This window comes from Tubulanus polymorphus, chromosome 1 (genome assembly GCF_964204645.1).
Source record: "Tubulanus polymorphus chromosome 1, tnTubPoly1.2, whole genome shotgun sequence".
Lineage (NCBI taxonomy): Eukaryota > Metazoa > Nemertea > Palaeonemertea > Tubulaniformes > Tubulanidae > Tubulanus > Tubulanus polymorphus.
Genome location: NC_134025.1, coordinates 10,719,765 through 10,732,980, shown reverse-complemented (window position 1 = coordinate 10,732,980; position 13,216 = coordinate 10,719,765). Strand labels below are relative to the sequence as shown.

At 37.4% G+C, this 13,216-nt stretch overlaps 2 protein-coding genes across 4 annotated transcripts; one reads left to right on the top strand and one right to left on the bottom strand.

Annotated features, from left to right (window-relative positions):
• Positions 1 to 218: 218 nt before the first annotated feature.
• Positions 219 to 5,935, top strand: LOC141903889 (protein arginine N-methyltransferase 3-like). 2 transcript variants are annotated; one of them, XM_074792256.1, is made up of 11 exons: positions 219 to 263; positions 1,453 to 1,760; positions 2,290 to 2,392; positions 2,673 to 2,868; positions 3,082 to 3,238; positions 3,534 to 3,721; positions 4,170 to 4,242; positions 4,329 to 4,622; positions 5,182 to 5,319; positions 5,442 to 5,529; positions 5,798 to 5,935. In XM_074792256.1, exons 2-11 carry the CDS (start codon positions 1,485 to 1,487, stop codon positions 5,902 to 5,904), a joined length of 1,620 nt encoding a protein of 539 aa, XP_074648357.1. In that variant the 5' UTR covers positions 219 to 263; positions 1,453 to 1,484; the 3' UTR covers positions 5,905 to 5,935. The 2 variants fall into 2 exon arrangements, with proteins under 2 accessions (XP_074648357.1, XP_074648366.1); XM_074792265.1 differs by lacking the exon at positions 219 to 263 and adding an exon at positions 342 to 482.
• Positions 5,936 to 8,220: 2,285 nt separating this feature from the next.
• LOC141912860 (uncharacterized protein C6orf118-like) lies at positions 8,221 to 13,110 on the bottom strand. Of its 2 annotated transcripts, none has more exons than XM_074804279.1 (8): positions 13,025 to 13,110; positions 11,899 to 12,594; positions 10,817 to 10,942; positions 10,421 to 10,605; positions 10,240 to 10,295; positions 9,906 to 10,090; positions 9,274 to 9,389; positions 8,221 to 8,554 (listed from the first exon to the last, which is right to left on the bottom strand). In XM_074804279.1, exons 2-8 carry the CDS (start codon positions 12,586 to 12,588, stop codon positions 8,341 to 8,343), a joined length of 1,572 nt encoding a protein of 523 aa, XP_074660380.1. In that variant the 5' UTR covers positions 12,589 to 12,594; positions 13,025 to 13,110; the 3' UTR covers positions 8,221 to 8,340. The 2 variants fall into 2 exon arrangements, with proteins under 2 accessions (XP_074660380.1, XP_074660388.1); XM_074804287.1 differs by having other exon boundaries at positions 13,008 to 13,094.
• Between the last annotated feature and the right edge of the window lie 106 nt (positions 13,111 to 13,216).

The following is a 13,216-nucleotide window of genomic DNA, read 5'->3' as shown; positions in this document are numbered from 1 at the left end:
TTTGTGAAATCAAAACCCTTAAATCCTTTTGAAGTGTTTTTCGTGATATACCGGAAAATGACGTGTAGTAATATTTATATTAATAAATATTCAATATTCCGTTATTCATCTTAGCACTATTTAGATGAATGAGTGCGTGTAAGATTTCAATTAATTTAAGTTGATCCAAACTGCAGGTATTGGGCAGCTGATATTTTGCTCTTTCCGAAACAGTCTCTATAAAACCCGGAAGCAAAACAAATCCACATGGCGCTTTGAAGCCGGTAAGATTAAGAATTTATAACCCGTAAGAAGTGACTGACTACTGTATTTCTGCTTAAATCTGTGCTGGTCCATGAACTTTTTGTGTTGCCTACTGTAGGAATACTCCCTAAAAGTAGTACAGGCCCGTGCCGTTTACCTTTGACAAGCACGGAGCAGGCGCGTTGGAATTGAGTCGGAGAAGCAATATTGCCTGGATCTCCCCTGCAGCAATCAACAAAGTATATTGGAGTATCACTATACCTAATTAATCTTGGACTCCTTTCTTCCATGAACTTTGAAGTAGGATTAATCAAACATAACTTTAAACAATGAAGTTTTTTTCGTTAATGATAATGCAACTCTAAAGTATTAGGAATTTCAGGCTGAAATTGAGCTGAATATCAGCTGAAATAGAACACTGCGGAGTACCAAATTAAGCTCTTTTTCAGCTCAATTTCAGCCAGAAAATATTTCAATATTTCTGCTGATTTTCAGCCTTTTGTTGCCAGGCGTAATTAGAGCTGAAATCTAGCTGAATTTTCAGACATATATAAATTCCGCCTTTTTTCAGCTGGTTTTCAGCCACACAATTTTCTGCTTATTTCCAGCTCATTTTCAGTCCATTTTCCGCTCATAATTCAGCTCTTTTTCAGCTCAAATTCAGCAATGGGCTGATAGTGAATTACTATTTACTGAATAGAATTAGACGAGAGAAGATACACACTATCCGTGTATGATGATAACGAAAGAAATCCCACAATAACGAAGCCATGATTGAAAATTCGGCTATATCAGAATGATTGTATTTGAGGAGTGACGTTTCGACTAACACCTGTTAGCCATCATCAGTACGCCTGATGATGGCTAACAGGTATTAGCCGAAACGTTGCTCCTCAAATATAATCATTCTGATATAGCCGAATTTTCAATCATGGCTTCGTTATTGTGGGATTTCTCTCGTTGGAAGCAATGTTTTATTTATTGCTGCGGCCAAATACCAATTTTGGTCAGATTCTTAATATTGCCGCAGCGAATTGAATAAATTTCTTTAAAAACGTGGTATAAAAAAAAACGTCATTCAGTAAATTATTGCCGCGGCTTTGGCCGCTGCAGTGGCTGCACTTCCAACGCCACTGCGGAGGAGGGGATAGTCCATCGCATCGCCATCATCGGCATCGTGAAATCATGTCTTCTTTTTATCTTCTCTAGACTCTAGACAGCAGTTGCAAGTAAATGTCAAGATGATTAAGTCCGATGATTCATTGCCTGAGTTATCAGATCAGTCTGACGATGAAGAAGCCATCACCAATGACGATGTATGGGACGATTGGCATCAACAAGATGAAGATCTTGAAGACGAAGTTATGTGTTTGTTTTGCGATGAAAAATTTCATGGCTTTGAAAATGTGTTTCAACACTGCATAGACGTGCATCATTTTAATATCAAATCATTCGTTGAGATACATCAAATGGATTACTATTCGTATATCAAATTTATCAACTACACACGTAAAAAGGTTAGAACAAATATCACGGCAAAGAGAGCCATACCTCCATTACCTATAACAGGGTCCCTGATATTCTGAATACCAGTCATTGTTGAAGTCGTTAGGGGAACAAAAGACAAGGTCCATACGACCTCTTATAAACCCCTTCAAAATAGAAATGCTCAAAACTCCTTAAAAAGTCCTCTAATTTTGAGAAACAGGCAATTAGAAATTTTTGTCTAGTTTTTAGTTGTACATTAGACGTCCCTATATCGATACAGTTTGAGCCAGGATTTGTTTTTAGGATCCAAGTTGAGGGAGTGTTAAGAATAAAGATTTGCTTACAAAACCACTGAATCAATGGTTTACCGAGACAAACAGTACAAATTTTTGAGGAATCTACTGTAATTGGGATATGAAAGTAATGCGGACACTCCACGAAATTTGAAATTATCTCCTTGAAACTCTTGATATCCAAGCATGACTGCTCCGTAGAAACCCTGTAATTATAAAGACATTGTTGAATTTCTTAATAATTTGGAATGTTATTCATTTTTAGCACCCTTCATCGTCGGAGTTGAATGCGAGTGGATTCAAACCAGTTTGGTTGGCCGATGAATACCTTCAACCTTGCGATCGAGAAGATAAACTTTTGCAGTTTGGTAAATAGAAAATAATTACCTCCTTAGATATTGCAGGTTTTAAATGCAAAGTCATGGAATCGATGTAGAATTGTTGCTTATGACTTCAAAATTACCATGAGCCATCAAGTTTGTCTTGTTAGGACTTCAATACCATTCTGTGAATCCAATGTCTCAGTTTGGATGTTTTCATGAAGTATAGTGATTTGCATAGATAGATGGATTGGTTACAGTTTGCTATATGCTATAGGGCCTATCAGTAATGGGGGATCAGAAAAGTTATTTCAATATTGTGGTTTAGATGTAGACGATTTGGAAGATCTTCGCTTAGTATTGGCCACCGCTATCAATGGAACTGGAGATGAAGGTGATGGTTCGGTTACGTTGACTAAGGCTGATTACAACGCGTTACTTAACAAGCTGCAACAGAGTGAGGAAAAAGTGCAGCAATCAGCAGATCAGATGGCTCAAATGATGCTGGACATGGAATCTATGAGGTAAAGGAAATATAAGTCACGTTTGTCGCGTAAATCCAATTTTTCAGCTTTTTCTCAATCCATGTCAATAGTAAAAACTGTATTGGATTTCGTTCAAACTTGGTAAAAATGTGTGACAAAGAGTGTATTCTTTATAAGTTAACCAATGCTTAATTTCGTGCACCGGCATGCACTTTTGACGGATCAATTCATTCTGTCCAATTTTGCATTTAGAAATGTGGCTAAAACATTTTTGCTCACGCGTGGTAATGAAAACGATAACACGTGCAGCAGCAGCAACGAATCGCCCATTAACCGACTAGCAGATGATGAAGATGACAGTTACTTTGGATCATACGGGCATTTCGGAATTCACGCGGAAATGTTAAAGGTACGTTTTGAAATTTTGCTTTTCAGGTATGCTGTCCTGTATATAATTAATGTATACATCGTATTGTTTATAAGTAGAGAATCCCACAGTGATATGACGAAAAATGAAGTCCGAAAAGTTTCCTTATAGTCATTCGACTTTTGATTAGGTTATAGTCACATCAGTGTAGGATTCTCTATTTATCGCCACAACGCAGAATAGTGTTCCTTTGATGTATAATTGATACCGATACATGTACATTGCAGTCCTGATATCAACACTTGGTTTATACATGTGAATATTGATATATCTACAGGATAAAGTGAGGACCGAGAGTTACCGCGATTTTATATATAAAAACAAGCATTTATTCAAGGATAAAGTAGTATTGGATATCGGATGCGGCACGTCAATTCTATCGTTGTTTGCCGCGAAAGCCGGAGCGCGTAAAGTGATCGGTATCGATCAGTCAGAGATCATATTCGAAGCTATGGATATCATAAGGTAAGTAACGTTTAGTTGAACCAAGGGTTATTAATTAATGTCCAGGGGCCGGTTGCATAGTCGTGGCTTAGACTTAAGACCAGTCTAAGACCAACTTTGTTCTATAGCCAATCCAACAATTTAAGACCAGTTTTAAGATTTAAGACCACTTTTGGACTTAAGTCACGACTGTGCAACTGGCCCCTGGGTTATTGCTACTGCTCTGACATTTTGTAATTGGTGTTAGTTGTTTACCGCAGTGAGGCCTCGGATGGTTATTATCGGACAGATTTCTTGATGTTTGTTGCAATGAGGTTCCGACCAAATGCTAGTCATGTTTCTGCTGCGGTCTTAACACATAAAAACAAAGCTGGAAATGCGTACATAGATAGTGGACTTGATTTCATATCCATTTGTGTTTCAATTATGCCGGGTAATGAAAGATGCATTACAACTTTTCTAAATTCAGGCAAAACAAATTAGAAGACACAATCACCCTGATAAAAGGTCGAGTTGAGGAAGTTACGCTCCCGGTAGAGAAGGTAAGTAGTATACAGTGTACATTTATTTTGCATAATCTCTTTCATAAGATTAAAATGTTTGCTCATATTAATTATCATATCTACAGGTTGACATAATCATATCGGAATGGATGGGTTATTTCTTATTGTTTGAATCGATGTTAGATACCGTGTTGTACGCCAGGGATAAATGGTTAGCGGATGACGGACTCGTATTCCCGGATGGCTGCTCGATACACTTACAAGCGTCGAGCGATCGCGATTTACATCAGAAATATCTATCCTACTGGGACGACGTGTACGGATTTAAGATGTCTTGCATGAAAACGAGTGTAGTCAAAGAAGCGACAGTCGAAATAACGAAAAGTGAGAAAATGATCTCTACAGCAGCCATGATTAAGGTACGCCCAGTGCTTACGAGTAAGAATTTATATGGATATTCAGAGAAGCCTAAGTGTGTCCGTTATATTTCTACAAAATGAGTCTTGGTAAATTTGTGTACCCGGTATGTGAATATTAATTGTCAGACCCAGTTCGTAGATGGTTAAAATCAGTTGTTCAAGTGAAAGTTATAGTATTGCGGGTGGTGATTATTTTAAAAATGATAGTGTTAAGTTCCTACATACATACCATTGGGGTATCCAGGAATGTCGAAATGTCCACACCATTTAGAGCTACCATTTATCGAGTTGGTTTTGGTTATAGCTAAGAATGTTCTTTATGGTAACATTTGCTGTTGTTGACCATGAATGTTTTCAGACTGGGCTCGCAAGAAATTCATGTGGCTTATATGTTATACAAAAAAAGATTGACACAAGGCTTGTGGATTTGATTCTACAAGAATCAAGAAATTCTTGCTTGAAACCCACACAAAATTGGTTCCATAAGTCTTTGCGCTTAAAATCCCCAAATGCCTGCTTCTTCTGTATTTGTTAATGTTTAATGTTGGATTTCTTGTAGGAATTACCTTGCAATTCATGTACAGTAAAAGATTTAGACTTCACATCAACTTTCACCGTAACCATCACTGAAGATGGTACCATAACAGCATTTATTGGCTACTTTGACACGTTCTTCCAAAAAGCTTGTGAAAATCCGGTAGGTTGGGCTAACCAATATCACTGTGATGCTTGTTTATCAAAACTAAAACTAATTATACTTTTGATTAAGTTATACTTCTGGGTAAAATCATTTATGATTCTAACGATATGAACTTCTAGGTGATGTTTTCAACTGGTCCAGCTGCTACTCCAACTCACTGGAAACAAACAGTATTTCTGTTGGAAAAACCACTCGCTGTGAAAAAAGGTTAGTAATCCATGGCACGCACAAGCCTTTACATTGGATATGTTATCATAAATCAAATTCAATGTCTATTTCGTAAACTGGCAATCACACTCCTCTTATTTTGAATCTCTTCTGCATTACTTAACAAACTCAAACTAAAATCTTAGAACAATCGCAATTAGAATATCAAATTTCCACTGTTACTAGAGTCTGTAGTTAACTAAAATCCGAAAACCAGCGTTAAAAGTTTTCCGTCAAATTCATCGGGCGTTATGATTCTTCGTTTCAGATGAGGTTCTTCAGTGTACACTTTGTTGTAAAAAGAATCCGAAAGCGCCGCGAAGTTTATTCATTAATTTAAGCATCAACGATATAGATCAGTCGTATACAATGTGATAGAGAATTGAACTATTAAATTTTAATAATTATACACCACGAAAACATTTCTTTCCAATCTCTTAAATTTAAAGAAAATGAAGGTATAGTTTAGTTTCCTTTAGGATGTTAAAACACTGAAAATTGTTCTTGCATAATGTTTGTCTAGGCAAATTATGCAGCTGCTGTGTAATGTATTGTGTCTTAGATGTATTGCTATTTCTGGTGATGATAAGGAGAATGCAAAAAGCTAGACAGATTTTGGCGCATTTTCAATAAATGATTGCTGTATGATCATTAAGAAAGTCAAGCCTAGGGTCCCTATGACTCGTTGATTCCATAAAAACTCCTTCAAAACAGAAAATGCTTTTAAAAGTGCTTGAAACTCCTTTAATCTGAACAAAATGCCCAAAACTCGTTCAATTTCGAGATAAAGGCAATTAGAAGTTGCAATTAGTAGTTCGTAGTTTTACAGTTAACTACCACTTAATCGATACAGTTGGTACCAAGAATATTTTTGGCCCACTTTGGGACTTTAGTCCCAGCGGGCTATTGCGTTCACTTTTCGTCCGTCCGTCCGTTCGTCCGTCCGTAGACGGAATCCAGTTATTTTGGGAAGTTTTGAAGACGCTTCAAGGTAACGTCTTGATATTTGGGTTACACGTGTATCTACCCTAGACACATCTTCAGCCCAAAAACTGGCCCTGTCAGAATCAAGATGGCTGACTGGCAGCCATTGTTGTTCGCCAAAATCAGCACTTTTTACACATTTTTGAACTTTTTGAGGGAAATTTTGAAGACGCTTCGATCAATTACCTTGATCTTTCGGATATATATGAATCCCCCCAGGGCCCATCAACGAAACAAAAATTGGGTCGGTCGGACTCAAGATGGCCGTCCTATGACCTTTTTAGTGCCCAAAAATGTTAATTTTTGCCCGAATTCTGAGTCCTGTAGCTTCCTACTGGTTTACCATTTCTCATTGCAATTTGTGATGGGTACTCTTTGGAAAGGGATGTTTTATACCTCAGACAGGTATTTTTCATCAGCCTATTATGACGCAATTGGCGGCCATCTTGGTGTCACCAGTACTCACTCGTAAGTGGGAAAAAGTTTTTCCACATTATATTGATACCTAAGCGTATTTTGATACCACAATCAATTAGAAAGTTGTAGCTCATAACGTGTTCTATGATTGTGGTGAGTTTCAAGGTAATTGGATTTCGTATATGGCCACCAGGGGGCGTTGAATAATACAATATCTTAGCATTTCTTTATTATATTCGTACCTATGCATATTTTGTAACCACAATCAATTGGAAAGTTGTAGCTCATGACATCATCTATGATTGTTGTGAGTTTTAAGGACATTAGTTTTTCTATATGGTCACCAGGGGGCGTTGAATAGTAGAATAACTTAGTATTTCCTTATTATATTGGTACCTAGGCATATTTTGTTACCATGATCAATTGCAAAGTTGTAGTTCATGACATGTTCTATGATTGTGGTGAGTTTCGAGGTCATTGGGTTTTGAACATGGTCACCAGGGGGCGTTGAATAGTAGAATGACTTAGTATTTCCATATTAAATTGGTAACGAGGCATATTTTGTTATCACAATCAATTACAAAATCGTAGCTGCTGACATGTTCTATGATTTTGGTGAGTTTCAAGGTCGTTGGTTTTTGTAAATGGTCACCAGGGGGCGTTGAATATTGAAATTGTTAGATTGTTGAGCATTTGAAACCATTTCCCAAGTGGGCATGGTGTCCCTGGACCCCTAGTTACTTAATGATTATCGGATTAGAAGCAGAGGTTAGGTAGTGTAAACGATAAAAATTTGCTTACAAAACCACAGAATAAACGCTTCAACAAGATAAACAGTACCGATTTAGGAGCAGTCTTCAGTAGTACGGATATGAAAGTGATGCAGGTGTCTACAGAAATTGGGATATGAGGTTGATGCAGATTCTCCTAGAAATTTGAAATTTTCTCCTTAAAGACTCCTTATATCCATTCATGAATGAATGATCAGTAGGGAATGCCAGCAGTCAATCAATAATTGTGAGGAGGTAATGTTAATGACAGTGCTTAGGTGATATATGGATTGGAGGTAAGCAATAAAGGCCTGGAGAATGGCTTTTTCCTCCTTGTAATAGATGAGATTTTTTGGTAAACTGAGAATATACGTACCAGTCCTAGTAACAGAGTAAGTACTAGACAACAACAAAAATATCAAGGCGAGTGATAATGAATTAACAACAATTAGTTTATACATAGATTGTACATAAACAAATTTCAATCAATTTAAACACTAAATCCATAAGAATTACCATTAATATACGTTATGGCACAAAAAGATGTTTTGAAGCACCTATTTACGTTAACATAACTTTTGTCATCCAAAACATCACATGTAACTGCTCTTGCTATACAAAGTTTTTTGGATCTTATGAATCATGAAATATACCAATTCCATTTTGATTCTTCGTCATCAGTGTCATTTTCATCATCTTGGATGTCATCATTTTCCCTTCCTTCTTCGTTCATTTTCAGTTGCTGATCCTCGTAACGACCGCCGGTATCGGCACGCGGCGAGCCTCGGGGAGAATTAGCCGCTGCGTTCTCTAATTTTTTCGAACCACCACCATTTACTGCTTTCCACAGTCGCCTGAAATACGTAAGTACGCAACATTTGCTCATCTGATTTCAGGTGATGATTGATGTAATATTGTGTAGCGGCCAGTTGATTTTCTAAGATTTTCTCAAATTTGTGCATGGTGCATTTTCCTAGCTACGGGCCAGTTGGTCAAGGGTTGTTTGTTCTAAAATTTGTGGGATAAAAAAGTCTTTAATATTCTATATTTTAGCCTTTAGCCTTACTCGAATATTTAACAATTGTTTAAATACTTGGATTTAGATAGATACATTTGTTCATAGAAACACATTCGAATGAAACTCCTGGTGATGGGTACCTTAAAGTATTCTTGGCGGAGGGAATTAAGGAGTTCTGTGAAATGAAATTTTTACTGTATGACAGCTTCTAAGTGATTTTAGGAATGCTCGTAATTGTGGGGAAAGTATTAAAATACATGCCAAATTCTCGTTCATGCCCATCAATTTTACCTTCAAGAATCCTATTTAAAAAGTCTCTAGAAATCATGAGATATGAAGAGAAATGATCTTATGGCAATATGATGATATCATAGAAGATAAAGGGGTCAGCAGCCATTAGAGGGATCCATAAAATGCCAATATCATAGATAATCAATAATCAATATCAAATCTAGATTTGATTTATATGGCATTACCAAAAATTCATGAAGTCTTCATATCAATTTTTGTTATTTTGTAAATAGTTTCCAAGTTGTACAGATAAACATGACCTACTTCTTATCCCTCGAATTCGTGTCAGCGGCTTCAATTTCAGCGATCAAATCTTTCTCCATTTGTTCAATGTTTTCCCTATAGAACTCAACTTTTTTCGTCAGTTTGTGATTGTCCGCCTGAGACAAGAAAATAATGTTTGCAATATATTCATTTCCCCAGAATACTGAGTTTTAGTTATGAACTACAAGCGTGTATGTTCCGCATGCACATATGCATAGAGACATATATTGTAAGGCGATTACCTTAGTTTTATAATCGAGATTTTACTTTGGCCCACTGTTAACTCACAGATTAATACGATACCAGTTGAGTTAACCCGAGGGTTAGGAGGTGAAGCTTATCTCTAAAATCAGGCGCCAGAGATCAATCTACATTACAGAGTAGTTCCTACCTCAACAACCCCAAAAATATCAAAATACTCAAAAAATCAGAACAATTTGTAGTTCATTTTCAATTAAACTAGGGTAGTATTTTTGACGTCAAATTATTCTCAATTTAGTGAAAACTACTACGATTAAAGATTTTAGGTAGTAAGGTCTGACATTACAGTATTATCTATACTTTTGTTTATTGATGGAAAGCATTCAGATTAAGCCTAATATAAGGCTGTAATATGACTGTCCTATGCGTACCTCTGTGTCTTTGACACATTGTTCTAAATGCTGTATTACAGTCGCTGGAACATATTTGTCGCGCAGTCTTTCCTGAATCGTCCTCATTTCGTCCAGCTTTTCTAGTATCGTAGCTTTCGTATGTTCCACTTGTTCACCTAGATTTAACTGCGGTGCAGTTTTACGTTGCTGCACCCGTGGCGTAGCTGGAGAATAGAAAGGAAATATTAAAGATTCAACTACTAAATCAAAAAATTCTTTCACTAGTAGGCTTATAACAACTGTACAACCAATCCATCAGAAATGGAGTTTGACCACGGAGTAGTGGTTTTTCTCTGTGTGGTTTGACGTTTACCTATTTCTGGAGCATTAGCCAATTCCTCTCTTTCATCTTGAATCTGCTTTCGAAGCCTGGAAAATACAAAAAACAAATTGGCTTATCCCGAAAACATCACTTCATATTTGCCGCAAAAATAGGCCTTCTTTCGAGTTCTAGGTATCAAAAAGATGCCGGTTTATAGACAGAAAAATCCTACCGATCATTAAGATCTAAGAGTTGCTTTGCTTCTTGTTCGAGACCTTTCAGCCGTTTGCGCTGTTGGTTCATCGCTATCGGGTTCGACGTTCCCCGTTGCATGAGCTGTTCGATTTGGTTTTCTAACAACTGGTGTTGAGAGGGCTGAGCGTCTAGCAAATGGGCTATGTATGCGTCATATTCTTTCTGGAAAATTTTCGGAGAAGGAATGAAAATGATTCTATTACTTCATTTCGACCTATCTAACCTTCCAACTCGACAGCTAAGCTCAATGTATAGTGACAAAGTCATTCAAAGGTTGTTTAATGTTTAACAAGGTTAGAATAGAATGGTAATAGGTCTATTAGAACCTCGTTTGTAGCCATGGTATTGAGGCCTATTTGGGTAAAACATTTACCTTGATGGTTCGAAATATATATCCAAATGATGAACAGTCCTGAATCAGGTCGTCGAACACATTGCTGTATATCTGTAGCCTATGGAAATTTGGACCATATCCGTGTTGACTAAGATTATCTAAGTCCTAGAAAACAAACCTGAGCAATAGTATATGTCTGACAACCATGTGAAATTCTCGATAATTTAAACATTTTGAATAATTCCAAAGTAACTTTCAGTGAGTAGACTTAGGTGCAGTCCTGATTGCTGGTTGCCGCGAATGTAGGTAAAAATGTCCCGGGAAAAAATGTCCCGGAAAAAATGTCCCATCAACTCATTTTGCTTATTGAGAACGTGTCAACTCAGTAAAAAATCAAAACCATTATTTCATGAGAGAAATTTCAGGGTAATCCTGATAATCAAAAGGAACGATTAGTGGATATCTTAGTGAAATAACCCAACTCAGAGATCACCACAGAACAAACTTGGTTATTAGTTAAAAAGAAATAAGCCTTATTTTCAAGTGAACACGATAATTTGATATATGTTTATTTACATTATATGGTACGCCAAATTTAAGAAGATTTTACAATCCAATCGAATGCACGGTTGCTTAATTAAATATCATAGATGGAGAATTATAACTACTCAAAATAGATCAAACCGATTATTTCATGAGACAAACTATGATAATCAAAGGGTACGGTAATTAGTGTAAAAAGATCAAAGAAGTAACTCAACTCCTCAACCCGACAGCTTGATGTGGAATTCATTGAATTACCAAGTTATTAATGGTAGACTGGGACATTTTTTCCTTCTTTACAAATGGGACAATTTTTCCCGGGACATTTTTACCGTATACCGGTTGCCGCAACCGGCAATCGACAGTCACCCATCTACACCAAGCTTGAGACACTGTCAGCATAATCTACATCTAGGGCCAATCTCAAATTAAAACTAGTATTTATTTTTCATGGTCAAGACTATTTAGTGAATGTTTCATGCCCACACTTAAACAGCCATTTCATCTGAAACGGACTTCACTAGTAAAATTGTCCACCTATTCAATTGGGCTGAAGACCGTGGCCTTACTTTACTTACATATTTCAAGTGCTTTTCGTGATGTTCGACGGCTTTGTATCCTGAGAGTACGTTCTGTTCTTGCGCGTCTTGTTTTTTCAGAACGTTCGTTTCGAAAGTCTTGAACGTTTTGTACTGGTCCTTTTTCGTTACGCACGCCAGATGACTAGGAATGAAATGGTGCCTGAGTTTGTGCGATAGATTCCTCTCTAATATTTCCGCCTGCGACGGCGCCAGTTTAGAGTCCTCGTCGTCGCCCGCGAATTTGTCGGAGATTTCCGATGTTTTCTGTTTGTTATCTATAACGGTTAAAGGCAGCATAATTTCGGGCAGACGGACTTCCTCGACGTATACTTCGTCGGCGATATAACTCGCTTTTCGATCGTGCAATCGTTTACGCGGCGATACTTTCTGCCTCGGCAACGGTAAAATGTCTTTCGTACCGAGGCTGAAACTCAACATCGTCTCTTTCATTTTGTTCTGTTTCGTTAAATCCTCGGGACGTTTCGGAATGTGGCTTCTTTTCACTAACGTCGGTATTTTCTTCGTCGCGCTGTTCCAAGACTGGTGAGTAGCTTTTTCCGACGGCTTCCATAGATTGGATTCGTTCAAGTGGCCGCTGCTGAAATCGTTTATGTCATTTTTATGGGCTCGGTGCAAGGAATCGAGAAGTTCGCGTAGACTGCTTTCTCTGGCTAACTTTCCAGCCATTTTCACCTGAAAGTTAATTTATATAGGATCAGCTTTTTAGAATTCACAAGGGAATTCAAGAAAAGGCCCCAGGATCTGCTGAGTGTTTTTGGACTAGGCTTTAGAGGTATTTCGGTCTAACTACAGTTTAGGTCACCTTTCCACTATCTATGTGGCACCAGTTTTATTAAACAATAGTGTTATGGTTAGGTAAGGTTAGGTGCATAACCATTAGGGACACCGAAACTGCAGTTGCTCCTCGAGGCCTAATAAAGAAAATAGCCAATGCTAATAGGCCTACGACGTGTATACACAGTACACTAATGATTAAATTCATTTCATTAGAAAAAACATCAATAAAAAAACTTGCGAACCCTAAATTGTATAGATTTAACATATTTCTATGAATTGGCATTGTAGAGAATGAGGATTATGGTTACTTTGGACCTTGTATTACTTTTCTTTAAATATTCCTTTTATATCCTTCAATCATCACTGAGAGGTGTTGTTGTTAGAGTTTAACTGTCAGCCATGTTGTTTACTTTGGTAGTGAATGGCAACATAGTTCCTAGATCTGCTTTTAGATGGCGACACTGTAGATCTAATGCCGACTAACTACTCTCTGAACACCACATTGAAGTGATTAGAG

What these genes read in the sequence shown, in the direction of transcription:
- LOC141903889 (XM_074792256.1), top strand. Translation starts at nt 1,485, where the DNA reads ATGATTAAGTCCGATGATTCATTGCCTGAGTTATCAGATCAGTCTGAC. An exon ending in TTCACGCGGAAATGTTAAAG is followed by an intron (nt 3,239 to 3,533) that starts GTACGTTTTGAA and finishes ATATATCTACAG; the next exon opens with GATAAAGTGAGGACCGAGAG. An exon ending in GAAGCTATGGATATCATAAG is followed by an intron (nt 3,722 to 4,169) that starts GTAAGTAACGTT and finishes TTCTAAATTCAG; the next exon opens with GCAAAACAAATTAGAAGACA.
- LOC141912860 (XM_074804279.1), bottom strand. Translation starts at nt 12,588, where the DNA reads ATGGCTGGAAAGTTAGCCAGAGAAAGCAGTCTACGCGAACTTCTCGAT. An exon ending in ACGAAAAGCACTTGAAATAT is followed by an intron (nt 10,943 to 11,898) that starts GTAAGTAAAGTA and finishes TTTGTTTTCTAG; the next exon opens with GACTTAGATAATCTTAGTCA. An exon ending in CTCTTAGATCTTAATGATCG is followed by an intron (nt 10,296 to 10,420) that starts GTAGGATTTTTC and finishes TGTATTTTCCAG; the next exon opens with GCTTCGAAAGCAGATTCAAG.